The sequence below is a fragment of the Muscardinus avellanarius genome, assembly GCF_963383645.1.
Source record: "Muscardinus avellanarius genome assembly, chromosome: 1".
Taxonomy (NCBI): Eukaryota; Metazoa; Chordata; class Mammalia; order Rodentia; family Gliridae; genus Muscardinus; species Muscardinus avellanarius.
In genome coordinates this window covers 62,017,283-62,032,749 of record NC_137786.1, presented here as the reverse complement: position 1 = coordinate 62,032,749, position 15,467 = coordinate 62,017,283, and the positions used below count along the sequence as shown (strand labels likewise).

Here is a 15,467-nt window from a genome sequence, read left to right as displayed (position 1 = left end):
GTGTTACAGCATAGCACTAAAGACATAAAGGAAAGCACTTAATGAAAGATCATTGAAATTGTGAAATCTATTTTATAATATTTCCCTTTGGGTCCTTGATATGTAACAAAACTTACTGGCAAAAATAGTTTACAAAAATAGTTTAGACAAGTGAACGATAGTTTACTCTGCAGTGAAGACTGCAGAGAAAGGCTTCTTATGAAAAAAAAAGTGTAAAATAATTCTACATTAACAATTTTACAATAATTGTTGTACTGAGTACTACATAATACCTTTAATTTTTTTTTTTTTGCAGTACTGGAGATGGAACCTAGGGGCATTCTATCTCTGAGCTACATCCCCAGCCCTATTTTTTATTCTTTATTTTGAAACAGGGTCTCACTGAGTTGCAGAGGGCCTCACTAAGTAGCTGAGGCTATCTATGGACTGAGATCCTCCTGTCTCAGCCTCCCAAATGCTGGGATTACAAGTGTGTGCCACTACATTTGGTTTATGTAATACTTTTATTTCATACATGATACCATTCAGAATTAATTCATCTCAGGCACAGAACTTTGTGTTCAAAGTCTTCATCTAAGTTTAGGTGTAAGGGGGAAGAGTGTTGATTCACACATTTGTCTTATTCCATTTTATGTTCAGTACCGCAGTTAAAAAGAAGACATTTCTATTTGGGCTCAGTTCTGGTCTAAGGTCCAAGGGCTGTATCTGATGATGGTTTTATTGCTGGCAGATTCTCAGGGTGGCGAAGGCACCTCTTGAGGCTTCCATTTGGTCCCATGTTTTAAAATCTCATAATGGGGATGAAATCACAGCATAAATTTTGAAGGGAACAAGCCATATTCAAACTATAGCTACCTCTTACTGCAAACTTTTCTCAGAGTTTTGTAGTTAAAATTTGGATGGCATGTGAGGAACTTAAATTGGCAGGGGTTGGTCATTTTATGGCTATGAAGATGATGCTTTGAATAAAGATTGTGGGTTGAACATGTGCAGCAGTTTTCCCTCCCACTTTTTTTTTTTGAAAATTTTTTTTTTTTTTTTTTTTTTTTTGGTAGTACTGGGGTTCCTGGAAGCCCTTCTACCTCCGGGCTACATTTTTATTTGGAAACAGAGTCTCCTAAGCCAGCGCGCGCGGCTGGCTTCAAACCTGCGCGATCCTCCTGTCTCTGCCTCCCAAGCGCGGGGATTACAAGCCTGCGCCACCACTCCCGACTTCCCTCCCACTTTTAATGCCACTAAAATGACAGAGCCAGGTACTGTGGTGCATGCCTGTAATCCCAGTAATTGGGAGGCTGAGATGAAAGATTGCAGATTTGAGGCCTGCTTTAGTGAGACCCTGTTTCAAAACAAAATATATCAAAAGGGCTAGGGTTGTAGCTCAGTGGTAGAATACCCCTAAGTTCAGTCCCCAGAACGTAAAATAAAGTTAAATAAAATACAGCAAACACAGTTTATAAATCCATGCATTTTGAACTATTTCTATAGTGACTTGAACTAGTATCACATTGTGAACTGCTTTTAAAGGGCTATTATAAATAGTTTACATAGACATCTTTTAAAAGCATAATTCTGAGAATGTTTCTTAAAAATAACAAAAATAGCATAAATCTAAAATGGCATAATAAATAAGAGGGGTGATATAATAGTAACAATTGTATAATTGGGAAAAGGGTAGACATGTAGGAACTGAGTCCTGAGATGTTAGCGCAGAAGGCTGGAAGCAATACAATTTATATTTGTAGAACCGTCAAGAAGTTTCTGAAAGTTTGGATAGGTCTCTTCATGCTCCCTGTCTCTCATCATGCAATGCCTTCGCCACCGTGGGAATCTGCCAGCAATAAAGCCATCACCGAGATACACAGTCCTGGACCTTGAACCAGAACTGAGCAAGACAAGGACATTAGTAGAGAAACTGGTGAAATTTTGAAATTTGAACAAAGTTAAAATTTAGTAGATGATAGTATAGTATTAATAATTTTCTGTTTCTTTTTTTTGGGGGGGAGATATTAGAGATTGAACCCAGGAACATCCTTTGAGCTATAGTTGTAGCCTTTTTTTTTTTTTTTTTTTTAAAAAAAAAAACAGGGTCTAAATTGCTGAGGCTGGCCTTGAACCTGCAGTCCTCCTGTCTCAGCCTCCCAAGTGCTGGGATATAGGCATGTACCACTACATACAAATAATGTTTCTTTTGAGGAATTTGACTAGGCCAAGAGGAAAAATAAGAAAACTAAAATAATGTAAGTACTTCAGTCAGGAAAGAGTCTAGAGAGAGCAGCCTTCTGTGTTGCTGCTTGTCAGTAAACCCTGTCAGTAAACCCTGGGCACATAGAGCTTTTTTTTTTTTTTTTTTTTTCTCTTTGTGTTACTAGGAATTGAACATAGGGCTATTCTACCTCCTAGCCCCAACACCCACAGCCCTTTTAATTTTTATTTGTATTTATTTGCTACTGGAGGTTGAACTCAGAGGCATCCTACCTCCAAGCTATACTCTCAGATTGATTTTATTTCTTATTTGGAAATAGGGTCTCACTAGGTTTCTGAAAGCCTCTCTAAGTTGCCAGGCTGGCTTTGAACCTGCAGATCCTCCTGTTTCACCTTCTCAGGTACTGGGATTACAGGTATAGACCACCATGCTCAGCACATACAGAGCTTTTAGTTGGCTTCTAAATGCCTCTTAACTATGAATAAAGAGCCATAATTAAGAAAAACCACAGACTTCAAAGATGCAGATCAAAACAAAGAAGAAGAAGTGGTTGGGAAGAGATAGACCATGCACAAAACAAAACAAAACCCTGAAACAAAAAACCCAAAACATAGCCCTTTTTTTGGAGCCAGGCGTGGTGGCACACACTTGTAATCCCAGTATCTGGGAGGCTTTGAGAAAGGAAGACTCGCAGGTTCGCATCCACCCTCAGCTACTTAGTGAGACCCTGTTTCAAAATAAATAGCAAAAAAATAGGGATGGGGGTGTAGCTCAGAGGAAGAATAGCCCTGGGTTCAATACCCAGTACTGCAAAAAATAAAATCTATATTTTTGGAGAGGTAAGGATATTTGTTGTATTCATGAAAATAAGAACAAGATTTATTAAAAGAATATCCCTAGAGCTCTTGGATATTAAAATTTCAATATAAGGGAGATAAAGTTGGAGAATTGATGATAAAGAAGAGCATAAACAACAAGACAAATCGTAAGTGATGGACAGTAGGAAAGAAAAAATAAAGTTAGAAGTCAGTCTAAATAATGTATCAAAAAAGAACAACCCGGAGGGGTAGGAATAACCAATGAAATAATTCTAGGAAATTTTTCAGAATTATAGATTTTCAGATAGAGCATCCATTACAATGATGGATGAAAGTGGATATGTATTAAGATAGATTATTGTAAAATTTCAAAACATTTGGGATAAAGAAAAGACTGGGTTTCCAGAGAGTGAGAGAAAGATCCATACATATAGAATTAACATGATATTAGATTTCTCAGCAGCAATATTTTAAGGTAGGAAAATAATTTCCAATGTAATTCTGAATTAAGTCAAATTATGAATAAAATGTGAAAGTAAAAAGTAAATTTCTAGATGGTCAGTCTGAAAACAGTTACCCATCATGCATTTTTTTCAGGAGGTAAATAAAAGTCTGTGCTCTAATAAAATAAGAAGGTAAATAAGAAAGTTAGATACTAGGTCAGGAAACTTAAGAGAGGAAAGAAAGAAAATCTTCAAATCATAGCTATGTCATTATTATGCAGGTGCTCTTTCCACTGGCTTTATGTAGCAACACGGAAAAAAAAGCAGTCATGGTATACTGCATGGCTCAGTTGTTAAAAGTACTTATACAGTCATCATCTATTGACAGTTGATCTAAACTGAGCCCACGATCCTTCTGTCTCAGCCTTCCAAGTACTGGGATTATAAGTGTGCGCCACCACACCTAGCTTGATGGCATTCTTATAAAAGTTGAACCCTGAAGAGTAGAAGCATTTAAGATATAGGCAAATGAAAATAACCAGCATGATAATTTTTAAATCAACATGTATTAACAAGTAAACAGTATAAGACCTTTAAATTTTGTGAACACTATTTGGTGATCAATTCATCATTTTAATATTACTTTTAGATGCTAGAATATATCTTCTCTCACTTAGAAGGAATGTTTCTGTGAAATCAGAAAAGAATACAACTTATGAGAATGTATCTTCATATAATTAGTGTTCCTTTGTAAGGAGTCAAAGCACAAAATAGTGAACAACCATAAATCATCAGATTTTGTACTGAACACTGGGACTAGATAGTACCTTTTTGTCATTTATTCTTTCTTTCTTTCTTTCTTTATTTTTTTATTGGTGCACTGTATTCATACATCATAGTGGGATACAAACTTTTGTAGACATACATGCACACATTGCCCAGTCAGCCCCCACCTGATCCCCACCCCATTCTCTCCCCATCCCTCCCTCCCATGCTTGGCTTAGTGGTTGACATCTAGTATTATAGCAATTTATCCAAAATTAAAAATGATAATCTCACATAACAGTTTCATTTGTCTGATACCAAGCTTTTGATGACTTAAAGATAAAATTTCAATATTTCTTTTTACTTTCTTTTTTACCAGAGAATATTTTTTTCTATTTTTTTTAGGTGAAACTATCATATATTTATATATTTATTTTTCAGAAAAAAACTATCTATATTTAATATGGAATATGGACTCTAGATACCCAAAACGATCTTGAAAAAGAACAAAGCTAGAAGATATATATTTTCTGATTTCAAACCGTATAAAGCTACAATAATTGAAACAGTGTAGTACTATTCTAAAGGCAGATATATAAACCATTGGAGTTAAATAAAAGCCTAGAGCTAAATTCTTCCCTATATTGTCAAGTTATTTTTGACAAGGTTTCCATGAACATTTGGTGGTAGAAATAATAATATTTTAACTAAATATTGTTGAAACATAATAATTACATGGAAAAGAATAAAGTTGGACCCTTACCTAATCCCATATACAAATATTAACTCAAAATAGATAAAAGACATAAATATAAATCTTAAGACTATAAACTTTTAGGAGAAAATCTGGGTCATAAAACCTCATAACACTGAAATTGGCAGTGATTTCTCGGATATGATTTCAATGGCACAGGCAACAGAAGAGTATACAAATTCCCTAAAAAATAAAAAAAAATATTGTATATCCAAAGACAATGTAAACAGAGTTAAAAGTTACTAATAGAATTGGATAAAATATTTCCAAATGCTATATCTGAAGGTATATTAATATTCCAACTAGAAATCCTAAAAATTAACAACAATAAAGGCAAACAATACCATTTAGAGATAGGTAAAAGACTAACATAAGTAATGAATCTCCACAGATAACCAATCTTAGTTGACTGTTGGATGGAAACTCTTGTTTCTCTGGTTCTGGTGAGTGTTACCTATTTCTTCTTTGTAGTTAATCTCTTTGAGTATTTTCTCTAGCGCTGGTTTTGAAGACAAAAATTCCTTCAGTTTCTGTTTGTCATGGAAGCTTCTTATTTCCCCATCTAATTTGATAGAAAGTTTTGCTGGGTAGGAAATTTTTGGCTGGAAGTTGTTTTCTTTCAGAGTTTGGAATATGTTACTCCAAGTCCTTCTGGCTCTCATGACTTGGTTTGGGAAGTCTGGAGTGATTCTAATTGGTTTGCCTCTGAATGTCACTTGGCCCTTTGTTTTTGTTGCCTTTAAGATTCTCTGCTTGGCTTCCACATTGGTCATTTTGACAATTATGTGGCATTGGGATCCTCTTCTCCGATCCTGTCTAAAGGGAGTTCTATAAGTTTCCTGGACCTGTGTATCAACCTCTTGCTCTATGTTTGGAAAATTTTCTGCTATTACTTCCTTGAAGAGATTGTTGATCCCTTTGGTTTCACTTTCTTTTCCCTCCTCTATTCCAATTATTCTTAGGTTAGCTCTCTTAAAATGGGCCCATATTTCTTCAATATCAGATTCCTGCTGTCGGATATTTTTCCTAGATTAGAAACTATGCGTTCATTTTTGGAATGATCATCTTCTAAGAGTGAGATTCTGTTCTCCATGTGGTCTAATCGGTTGTTTGTGCTTTGAATTGAGGCCTTCATTAATTGCACCCTTTATCTCTTTTTGGCTCTCTCTGAGTTCTTTTCGAAGCACCTCTATTATTTCTACAGTTATTTTCCTGATTTGATCTTCTAGAAATCTCTGATTTTCTGTTTTATCGGGTTCTGATGTTGTAGGGTTGTGGGCATTCATTGCTCCAGTATTATTCCTCTTTCCCATGATTTCGGAAGTTTGTGCCTTCTCTGGGTTCTTCCCTTGGGTCACTATGACTTCTCTTAAGGTGTTCTGGATCTCGAGTCAGTAGTATCTCAGACCCCACTACTCCTTTACTGGGTTGTATCACAGAGTCTCCGACCCATAGAGTCGATAGAGGCTGCTTTAGACTGTGGGGGGTGCCAGGTTACACGTTCTCCTATAGTGTGATATCTCTGCCACCGCCACTCCTCCACTGGGTCAAGTCCCAGGGAGTACAGTACTGGGATTTCTCCTCTGTGGCCCGCAATTTGACTCACTGTTCTTGAGTACGCAGATGTAGCTGTACTGGATTCGGTGAATTCTCTGCTGCTGCCGCCGGTGGCAATATGGCGCCGCTGCTACGCCCTCGGCCGTGAGGCTGGCGTATTTCTTCTTGGTTTTGATTTCCACTCTGAATCCCTGCGGCGTGTGCTGAGCTCAGCCACTGGGAGCTTTAGATTTTACCTGCGAGCTGGGCTTGGTGGTGCACGCTTGTAATCCCCGTGTTTGGGAGGCGGAGACAGGAGGATCGCGCTGGTTCGAAGCCAGCCACGCTGGCTTAAGAGACCCTGTTTCAGAAATATAAAATAGGTCTGGGAGTGTAGCCCGGAGGTAGAAGGGCTTCCAGGAACCCCAGTACCACCAAAAAAAAAAAAAAAAAGATTTTACCTGCGGCGAGAAATCCCACCTGGCTGTGCCGCAGCGACTCACCTCGGCTTGCTGTAGCTGTTCGGTGAATTTGCCGCTGCCGCCGGCAGTATGGCGCTACTGCCGCGTCCTCGGGCGTGAGGCCGGTTATCTCCTCTGTGGCTCTGAGCTCTGTTCTCAGTCCGCTTTCTCTCTGGAGCCTGGTGATTTTTTTGTTTCTCTGGTGATGGTGTTTTCTGGCTATGAAAGGCGCTGATTTTGTGGTAATGGAGATTGGTTGTTAGCGGGGCTCTTAAGCCCCGCTTTTCTCGGTCGCCATCTTCCCGGAAGTCTGTCATTTATGCTTGTAGTTGAAACTTGAACTGCTACTACTACTAGTAATGCCTCTTAATTTCATGATCACTACTATAGCTACAGTGATAAAACCCTTATTTAAAGACACTAAAAACTGATAATGGTCACATTAAATTGTTAGTAGAGCTACTCGTTAGATTCATATGCGAAATTTAGACCCTTAAAATATCCCAACTATATGTCAGCAACTAAGGTCTAAGTATAAGCATGGGGTAGTGGTGCACACTTGTCCTAGTTCTTGGGAGGCTGGGAAAGGAGGGTTTTAGTTTGAAGGACAGCTTCAGCAAGTAGTGAGACTTTAATCAACTGAGATCCTGTTTCAAAAACAAATATAAAGTAGGGCTGTGAGTATAGCTCAGAGGCAGAATGCTCCTGGGTTCAATCTCCAGTACCACCCAGAAAAAAAAAAAAAAAAGTTGCAAGTATATAAGCCAGGAGATTTGGTTCACACCTATAATCCCAGTCTTTGGGAGGGTTGCATGATTGAGGACAGCCTCAGCAATGTAATGAAGCTATTGACAACCGATTAAGAGCCTGTTTCAAAATAAAAATAAAATGGGCTAGGGGCATAGCTTGGATATAAAATGCTTCAGGGTTCAATCCCTAGTCACTCACACACACACATACAATCTAAGTATATAAGAATGTGCATTACCTGCTCTAATTTAAATTGATGGTCTCAGAAAATTATAAAACATTACTGAAATTCTTCAGTTAAATCATAAATATGGAGCCGGGTGTGGTGGTGCACACTTGTAATTCCAGTTACTTGGGAGGCTGAGACAGGAGGATCACACAGGTTTGAAGCCAGTCTCAGCTACTTAGTGAGGCTCTCAGCAACTTATTGAGACCTGTTTCTTTTTTTTCTTTTTTTGAGGTACCCGGAATGGAACCCAGGGGCATTCTACCTCTGAGCTACACCTTCAGCCCTATTTTTTGTTCTTTATTTTTGGAACAGGGTCTCACTGAGTTGCAAAGGGCCTCACTAAGTAGCTGAGGCTGTCTTTGAACTGTGATCCTCCTGTCTCAGCCTCCCAAAATCTGGGATTACAAGCATGTGCCACCATGCCTGTCTTGAGACCCTGTTTCTAATGCAATATAGAAAAAAATATATATATAGGTCTGGGAGTGTAGCCTAGAGGTAGAAAGCCCCTAAGTTCCATCCCCAGTACCACACACACACACACACAAAAAAAAAAAAATCAAAAATACTTTTCAAATCATATTATTTGTTTGAATAGCAAAGCAAAGTTTTGTTAAAGGAATCAGGTCCTTAAATGATATAATTGGTAAGTCTGAGAAATCTGAGAATAATAGATTGATTATTTTGAGGCAGAAGAGAATATTGTTTGATAACTATGAATTCTACAAATAAGGAAATACCCCCTCAACTTGTAAACCATCTTAAGATCTATTGGGTAAGTGTCCGGATGGGTGGGAAATGGAGATTGAACCTAGGGGCATTCTATCTCCAAGCTACTTTCCTGGTCCTTTTTATTTTGAAACCGGGTCTTGGTAGGTTGCTGAGAGTCTTGCTAAATTGCTAAAATTGGTCTCAAACCCATGATTCTCTTGTCTCAACCTCCCAAGTGCTGGAATTACAGGTTTACATCACCATGCCCAACTTCTTAAAGAAATAAACAGGGTTTTTTTTTTTGTGTGTGTGGGTCTGGGGGTGGGACCCAGGGGCATTCGACCCCTGCCCTATTTTTTATTCTTTATTTTGAAACCCGGTCTCACTGAGTTGCATAGAACCTCACTAAGTAGCTGAGGCTGTCTGCAAACTGCTAGCCTCTGATCTTAGCCTCCTGAATGCTGGGATTACAAGCATGTGCCACCACGCCCAGCTTTAAGCAGACAAATCAGTATAGCTATACAGTAAGGACAAATCAGTATAGCTATACAATAAGGAGAAATATATTTGCACAGTACAAATTATTTTTCTGGCTTAACCTTAAACATATTAGGTATATTAAGAAATCTGTCCACAGCAAGATTTTTGCTGATTTAGCTATTTCAAAGCCAAATGTTTCCAATTAGTGGTAATCCTTAGTCCTTAACAGTTTAGGAGAACTAATTGCTTTTTTTTTACCATCATCAAGTAGATCAAAATGAGATGGTACTCATTAGGGAAAAAGTGAAGGGAAAAGTTCAGTGCTCTAATTAATGGGCACTAATGTTGGAATTAAGTATCTAGTGTATTATAAAATCATCTACTATGGGTGTACTCATTTGAGTCATCCCCTCATGCCATCTTGGCATGGGGCTGTATTTCTATTTTCTGTATTTCCATCTTTTAATAAACTTCTAAAAAAAAAAACCATCTACTATTCGAATTTGAAATATGGATAGTTGGTGAGTTTGAAACTATGTATATAAATAGTTACAGTATATATAGTAAATATAATCAAGTTTATTTTTCAAATAAAGATAAGGTATTTGTATTTGGCCTGTATTAGATGATACTGTTGGCAAAAGATTACATGAATTTTTCTCATTACATATATATATGTGATAAAAGCTGGAAAATACTTGATGTTATAGAATTTATACATTTATTTAACCTTATGCGATATAGGAAAAATATTTTTTAGAAAGACTGTTAATTCACCAAATGCATATGTATTTTAGCATAAAAATTGTTGGGTTTCTGCTGTTATTACTACAGGAAGCATGTGCGCCTCATTTCTTACCCAAAGTTACCAACTGCCAGTTCTTGATACAATGTTTGTAAGAAAGAAATATAGAGGCAAAGATTGTGGACTTCATATGCTGGAGGACTTTGTTGATTCCTTTACAGAAGATGCACTTGGCTTGCGGTATCCACTGTCTTCTCTTATGTATACAGGTAAGTGGACTAAGTTGAAAATATTAAATTTATCTTAGTGTCACATCCAACTTGTTTCTCCAGAATATTGGAAATGCATAGATACCAGTATTAAATAAATTTGGGATTTTTTACTTTCTGAGGGCTTAAAATTGTGAATGTGTACTGACTTTTTTTTTCAATTTCTTTTATTTTTTATTTTTTATTTAATATATTTTTATTGGTGCATTGTAGTCAAACATCACAAGGGAATACAAGACTTGTGAGGATATACAAGCACACATTGTCCAATTAGCGTTTACCTAATCCCCATCCCATTCCCTCCCCCTCCCTCAATCCCATGCTTGATTTAGTGATTAATTTTGATATATTTGTTTACATACATCATGTGTTTTAAAGAAATTCCATCTTCCCCCATCCCATCCCCTCTGGTTGGTCACCTTAATTGCTCCTCCATAAGGCCCTTCAACTAGATCTCCTATTACCCATTTCTTCCAGCTTTGCATATTAGGGAAAACATCTGTTTTTTAATTTTCTGTGATATTTCTCTGTGTATGCCACATTGCAAGTTCCAATCCCACTCTTGATGGCCCCGGCACCGGCCTGGGCACCCAGCAGACTCTGATCCTGGCCTTGCTGGCTCCAGCACCAGCCTTGCCTCATGGCAGGCTCTGATCCCGGCCTCGGAGGCCCCAGCACCGGTCTTGCCTTAAGGCAAGCTCCTAACCTGGCCTCGCTGGCTCCAGCTATGACCTCACTGCATGGCAGGCACCGATCCCGGCCTTGCTGACTTCAGCACCATTCTTGCTGCCTGGTAGGCTCCAATCCCAGCCACGCTGACCCTGGCACCGGCCTCACCACTCGGCAGGCTCCGATCCAGGTCTCAGAAGCCCCAGCACCAGCTTTGCCTCCTGGCAGGCTCTGATCCCAACCTCGCTGGCTCTGGCACTGGCCTCACCCCTCAGCATGCTCTGATCTGGCCTCTGCGGCCCCAGCACCGGCCTGTACTGATCTTATATTTGGCTTTTAGGGGTGTGGTAGTGTTTAAAAAATTAGACATTCACATAACATTTAATTCATTCTTGAAGAGTACAATTCAGTGTTTTTTTGGTTTTTTTTTTTTTTTTTTTTTTTTTTTTTGCAGGAGTGGGGATGGAAACCAGGGGCATTTGACCTCCAAGCTACACTCCCTGCCCTGATTTTTATTCTGAAACAGGGTCTCACTAAGTAGTTGAGGCTGTCTGTGAACCGTGATCCTCTGGTCTCAGCCTCCCAAATGCTGGGATTATAAGTGTGTGCCACTATGCCCGGGTTTCAGTGTTTTACTTTAATTCAGTGGTTTTCAATATATTCACAGTTGTGTAGCTGTAACTACTAACTCTAAAACATACTCATCACACTAAAAGAAACCTTAAACCAATTAGCAGTCACTCTTCATTCAACCCCTATATAGTCCCTGGCAGATAACCACGAATCTACTATATGTTTCTTTGGATTTATCCATTTTGAGATTTCATATAAATGAGATCATATATATAGCATTTGACTCATGTCTGGCTTCTTTCTTTTAGCATAATTATGCTTTCAAGTTTCATCGATATTTTAGCCTGAATTAATAATTCATTTTTATGGCTGAATAATATTTCATTTTATAGATGCATAACATTTTGTTCCAAAGTGGTTGCAATATATTACATTCTAATAAGCAATATACGAGGATTGTAATTTCCCTAAATTTTTTGTCTATATTTATCACCTATGTATTTAATTATAGTCATTTTTGTGGGTATAAAATAGCATCTTACTCTAATATTATTGCATTTGATCATTTGATGTTGACCATCTTTTTATGTGTTTTTTTTTTCCTATTTTGTATATCATCTTGGAGAAATGTCTATTGAGAACCTTTTACCATGATTCTTTTGGATTATTTGTCATAGGTTTAAAATTAATAACACGCCAGACATGGTGGCACCCACTTGTAATTGTTTATTTAGGAGGCTAAGACAAGAAGCTTACAGGTTCGAGGACAGCCTCAGCAAGTAGATGAGATACTCATCAACCTAGTGAGACCCTGTTTCCAAATAAATAAAAATCAGGCTGAGGATATAGCTCGAAGGTAGAAAATCTCTGAGTTTAATCCCCAATACCACCAAAATATAGAAAATAAAAAATAAAGGCTGGGTGTGGTGGCGCAGGCTTGTAATGTCCACGCTTGGGAGGCGGAGACAGGAGGATCCCGCAGGTTCGAAGCCAGCCGCGCTGGTTTGAGAGACCCTATTTCCAAATACAAAGTATAAAATAGGCCTGGGAGTGTAGCCCAGAGGTAGAAGGGCTTCCAGGAACCCCAGTACCACCACCACAAAAAAAAAAAAAGAAATTGTAGGCATAAAAATATAAAGAATGAGGTAATGAGGTAGCAAATGCACATATACCTTTCAGTATGTACCATCCATGAGAAATGGATTGTTGCCAATACAATTGGAGCCTGCACTCCCACCCAATTAAACACACTCCCTTCCAAGATTGGGGTGCTGTCCTCAACTTTGTATTTATTTTTTATGCATTTTTCAGACTTAAAAATACATATGTATGTATCCTCAGACTATATGTTGTATTTACATATTTAAAACTTTATATGTCTTTATTTTATGAATTCTGCAGTTTCCTTTCTTTGCTCATCTTTGTGAGATTTATCCATGTGAGTTCATGTAGCTGTTTTCAGTTCTGGTTAGTATTCTGTTGTGTGAATATATGATTTCTTGATGTTTTAAAATCCATTAGTTGATGTATGTTCATATTTGTACAAAGCCCATATAGCTCCTTTTTTCTTGATGAAATAAGAGTTAATCCTGAAAAATAATTAATTTGGAGGTAGAAACTTTGCTTTTTCCCTTCCCTCAGTTTTGGTAACATATTTTTGCTTTGTGTTTCTTTGAATTTCCCTATTCTAGATACATTACCTAAGTAGAATTATGCTAAATTTGTCCTCTTGTGCCTGACTTATTTCACTAGACATGTTTTTTTTTTTTTTTTTTTTTTGGTGGTACTGGGGCTCCTGAAAACCCTTCTACCTCCAGGCTACACTCCCAGACCTATTTTATATTTTTATTTGGAAACAGGGTTTCTTAAACTAGCGCGGCTAGCTTTGAACCAGCACTATCCTCCTGTCTCCACCTCCCAAGCGCGGGGATTACAAGTGTGTATCACCACGCCCAGCTCACTAGACATGTTTTTAAAGTTCATCATATACCAAAATTTTATTCCTTCTTATGGCTGACTAGTATTCCATTGCAAAATATACCATATTTTCTTTTTTTCTTCATCTATTCATTTATACTCAGGTTGTTTCCACATTTTGGTTCTTGTGAATTTTGTTCCTGTGAACTTTGGTTTACAAATATCTAATTGAGTTTCTGTTTTCAGTTCTTTTGGATTATGTCTGAGAGTGAAATTTCTGGGTCATATTGGTACTTCTTTAACTTTTTTGAGGAACTGCCTATTTTCCACAGTAGTTGTACCATTTGGTTTAGTGTATTTTTAAACTTTATATCAGAGACACTATTTTGTACATGTGGCTGACATGCTTTTTTAGATTCATCAGTGTTAAAACTTGGGATTGTATAGAATTTTTCTCATAAATGAGACTTTGTGACACACACTTGTAATTCCATTACCTGGGAGGCTGAGATAGGAGGATCGCAGGTTCATAGCCAGCCTCAGCAACTTAGCAAGACCCTCCATAAATTAGTGAGACCCTGTTTCAAAATAAAAATAAAATAGGACTGAAGGTACAGCTCAGAGGTAGATTGCCCTTGGGTTCATTCCCCAGCATCACACACACACACACACACACACACACACACACACACACACACACACAAGAGACGGTTCAGTACTTTCCTTGGTCATGTTTTGGTATCGGGGTTATGCTAGTCTCATTAAGTAAGTAACAGAGCTTACTTCTTTTCATCTTCTATTTTTAAAACAATTAATATTGTGTGGTGTGTGGTGCATGCTTGTAATCCCAGCATTTAGGAGGCTGAGACAGGAGGATCACAGTTCATGGACAGCCTTAGCTACTTGGACCCTCTGCAATGTAGGGAGACCCTGTTTCAAAATAAAGAATAAAAAATAGGGCTGGGGGTGCAGCTCAAGTGTAGAATGCCCCTGGGTTTCATCCTAGTGCTGCAAAATAAATAAATAAAACAATTGATATTTGAGATATCTAAGAAAAATTCTAACTGTGTAGGTTTTATGTGTTATTTTTAGCTTGCAAGCAATATTCTGAAAAGTATCCGGGAGACCATGAACTCCTTTGGGAAGTTGAAGGTGTTGGACACTGGTACCAGCGAATACCAGTCACCAGAGCATTGCAGAGAGAAACACTCAAAATTACAGGTAAGAATGTTCTAGGTTTGAACTCAGTTCAGTTTAAAAAGCAGCATCTAATAATGGTGGTAACTTACAGTTTATAGCAGTGGAGTATTGTGTGATCTTCCTAGTAACAGACTTTTCTCTAAAGCTTGAATTTTTATTATGTACTTTTACATCACTAAAAATAAAAGGGACATAGATAGCCCAGTAGGAACTGGTGGATTAAAAAGTAAACACAGGTCACTGAAATAGCATAGAATAGGTTTCTGGGACCAAAGCTTGGGGTTCATTTTAATCATCTTTCCTCAACATCACTAAATACTTAACTATTGAAGACTCTTGATAATGGCAAGAATTCATGATAAGATAATGTGAAGGAAATATTTCATACCTAGATTTTCAGTACTTTACCACTAAGGCAGAAAATCAATACAGTATTACAATTAAAACTACTATTAATTGAGTTACAATCTAAAAACTTTTCTATACATAGCAGTTTCTCAAAATGAAGCCAAAAGACCTATATCTGGAGATTATGGTCTTGCAACTGTTCCAGAATATGAAGCAGGAACTGAAGACAATCAGTCTACTGAGATGCAGCTAACTGTAGGTACACTGTATGTTCTATTAAGTAATAATATTTCAATTTCCTTAAAATAGATTCAGTTCATATTTAGGTTTTTTTTTTTTTTTTGGTGCTGGAGATTGAACCTGGAGGCATTCTACGTCCGACCGAGCTCCACCCCCAGCCCAATTTTTTATTCTTTATTTTAAAACAGGGTCCCACTAAGTTGCGGAGGGCCTCACTAAGTAGTTGAGGTTGTCTGCACCACAATGCTTGGCTATATTTAAGTTTTAAATGTTATAATTCAACAAACTTAGGTAATCTTAACTGCATTAGATTTTTTGGCACCTTCTGTCAGTTGATTACGAAGGTCTTAATTTTCTTA

At 37.7% G+C, this 15,467-nt stretch overlaps 1 protein-coding gene across 3 annotated transcripts in view; it reads left to right on the top strand.

The window, feature by feature from the left end:
* The window catches only part of FAM169A (family with sequence similarity 169 member A), a gene marked incomplete at both ends in the record, with an annotated part of 48,281 nt that overhangs the window by 11,019 nt on the left and 21,795 nt on the right, over positions 1 to 15,467 (top strand). For 2 of the 3 annotated variants that reach the window (XM_080716150.1, XM_080716148.1), the window contains 3 exons: positions 9,982 to 10,161; positions 14,413 to 14,541; positions 15,011 to 15,123. In XM_080716150.1, coding sequence (XP_080572276.1) covers positions 9,982 to 10,161; positions 14,413 to 14,541; positions 15,011 to 15,123 — 422 coding nt within the window. The remainder of the gene's footprint in view (positions 1 to 9,981; positions 10,162 to 14,412; positions 14,542 to 15,010; positions 15,124 to 15,467) is intronic. The other variant, XM_080716149.1, reaches the window with a different exon arrangement.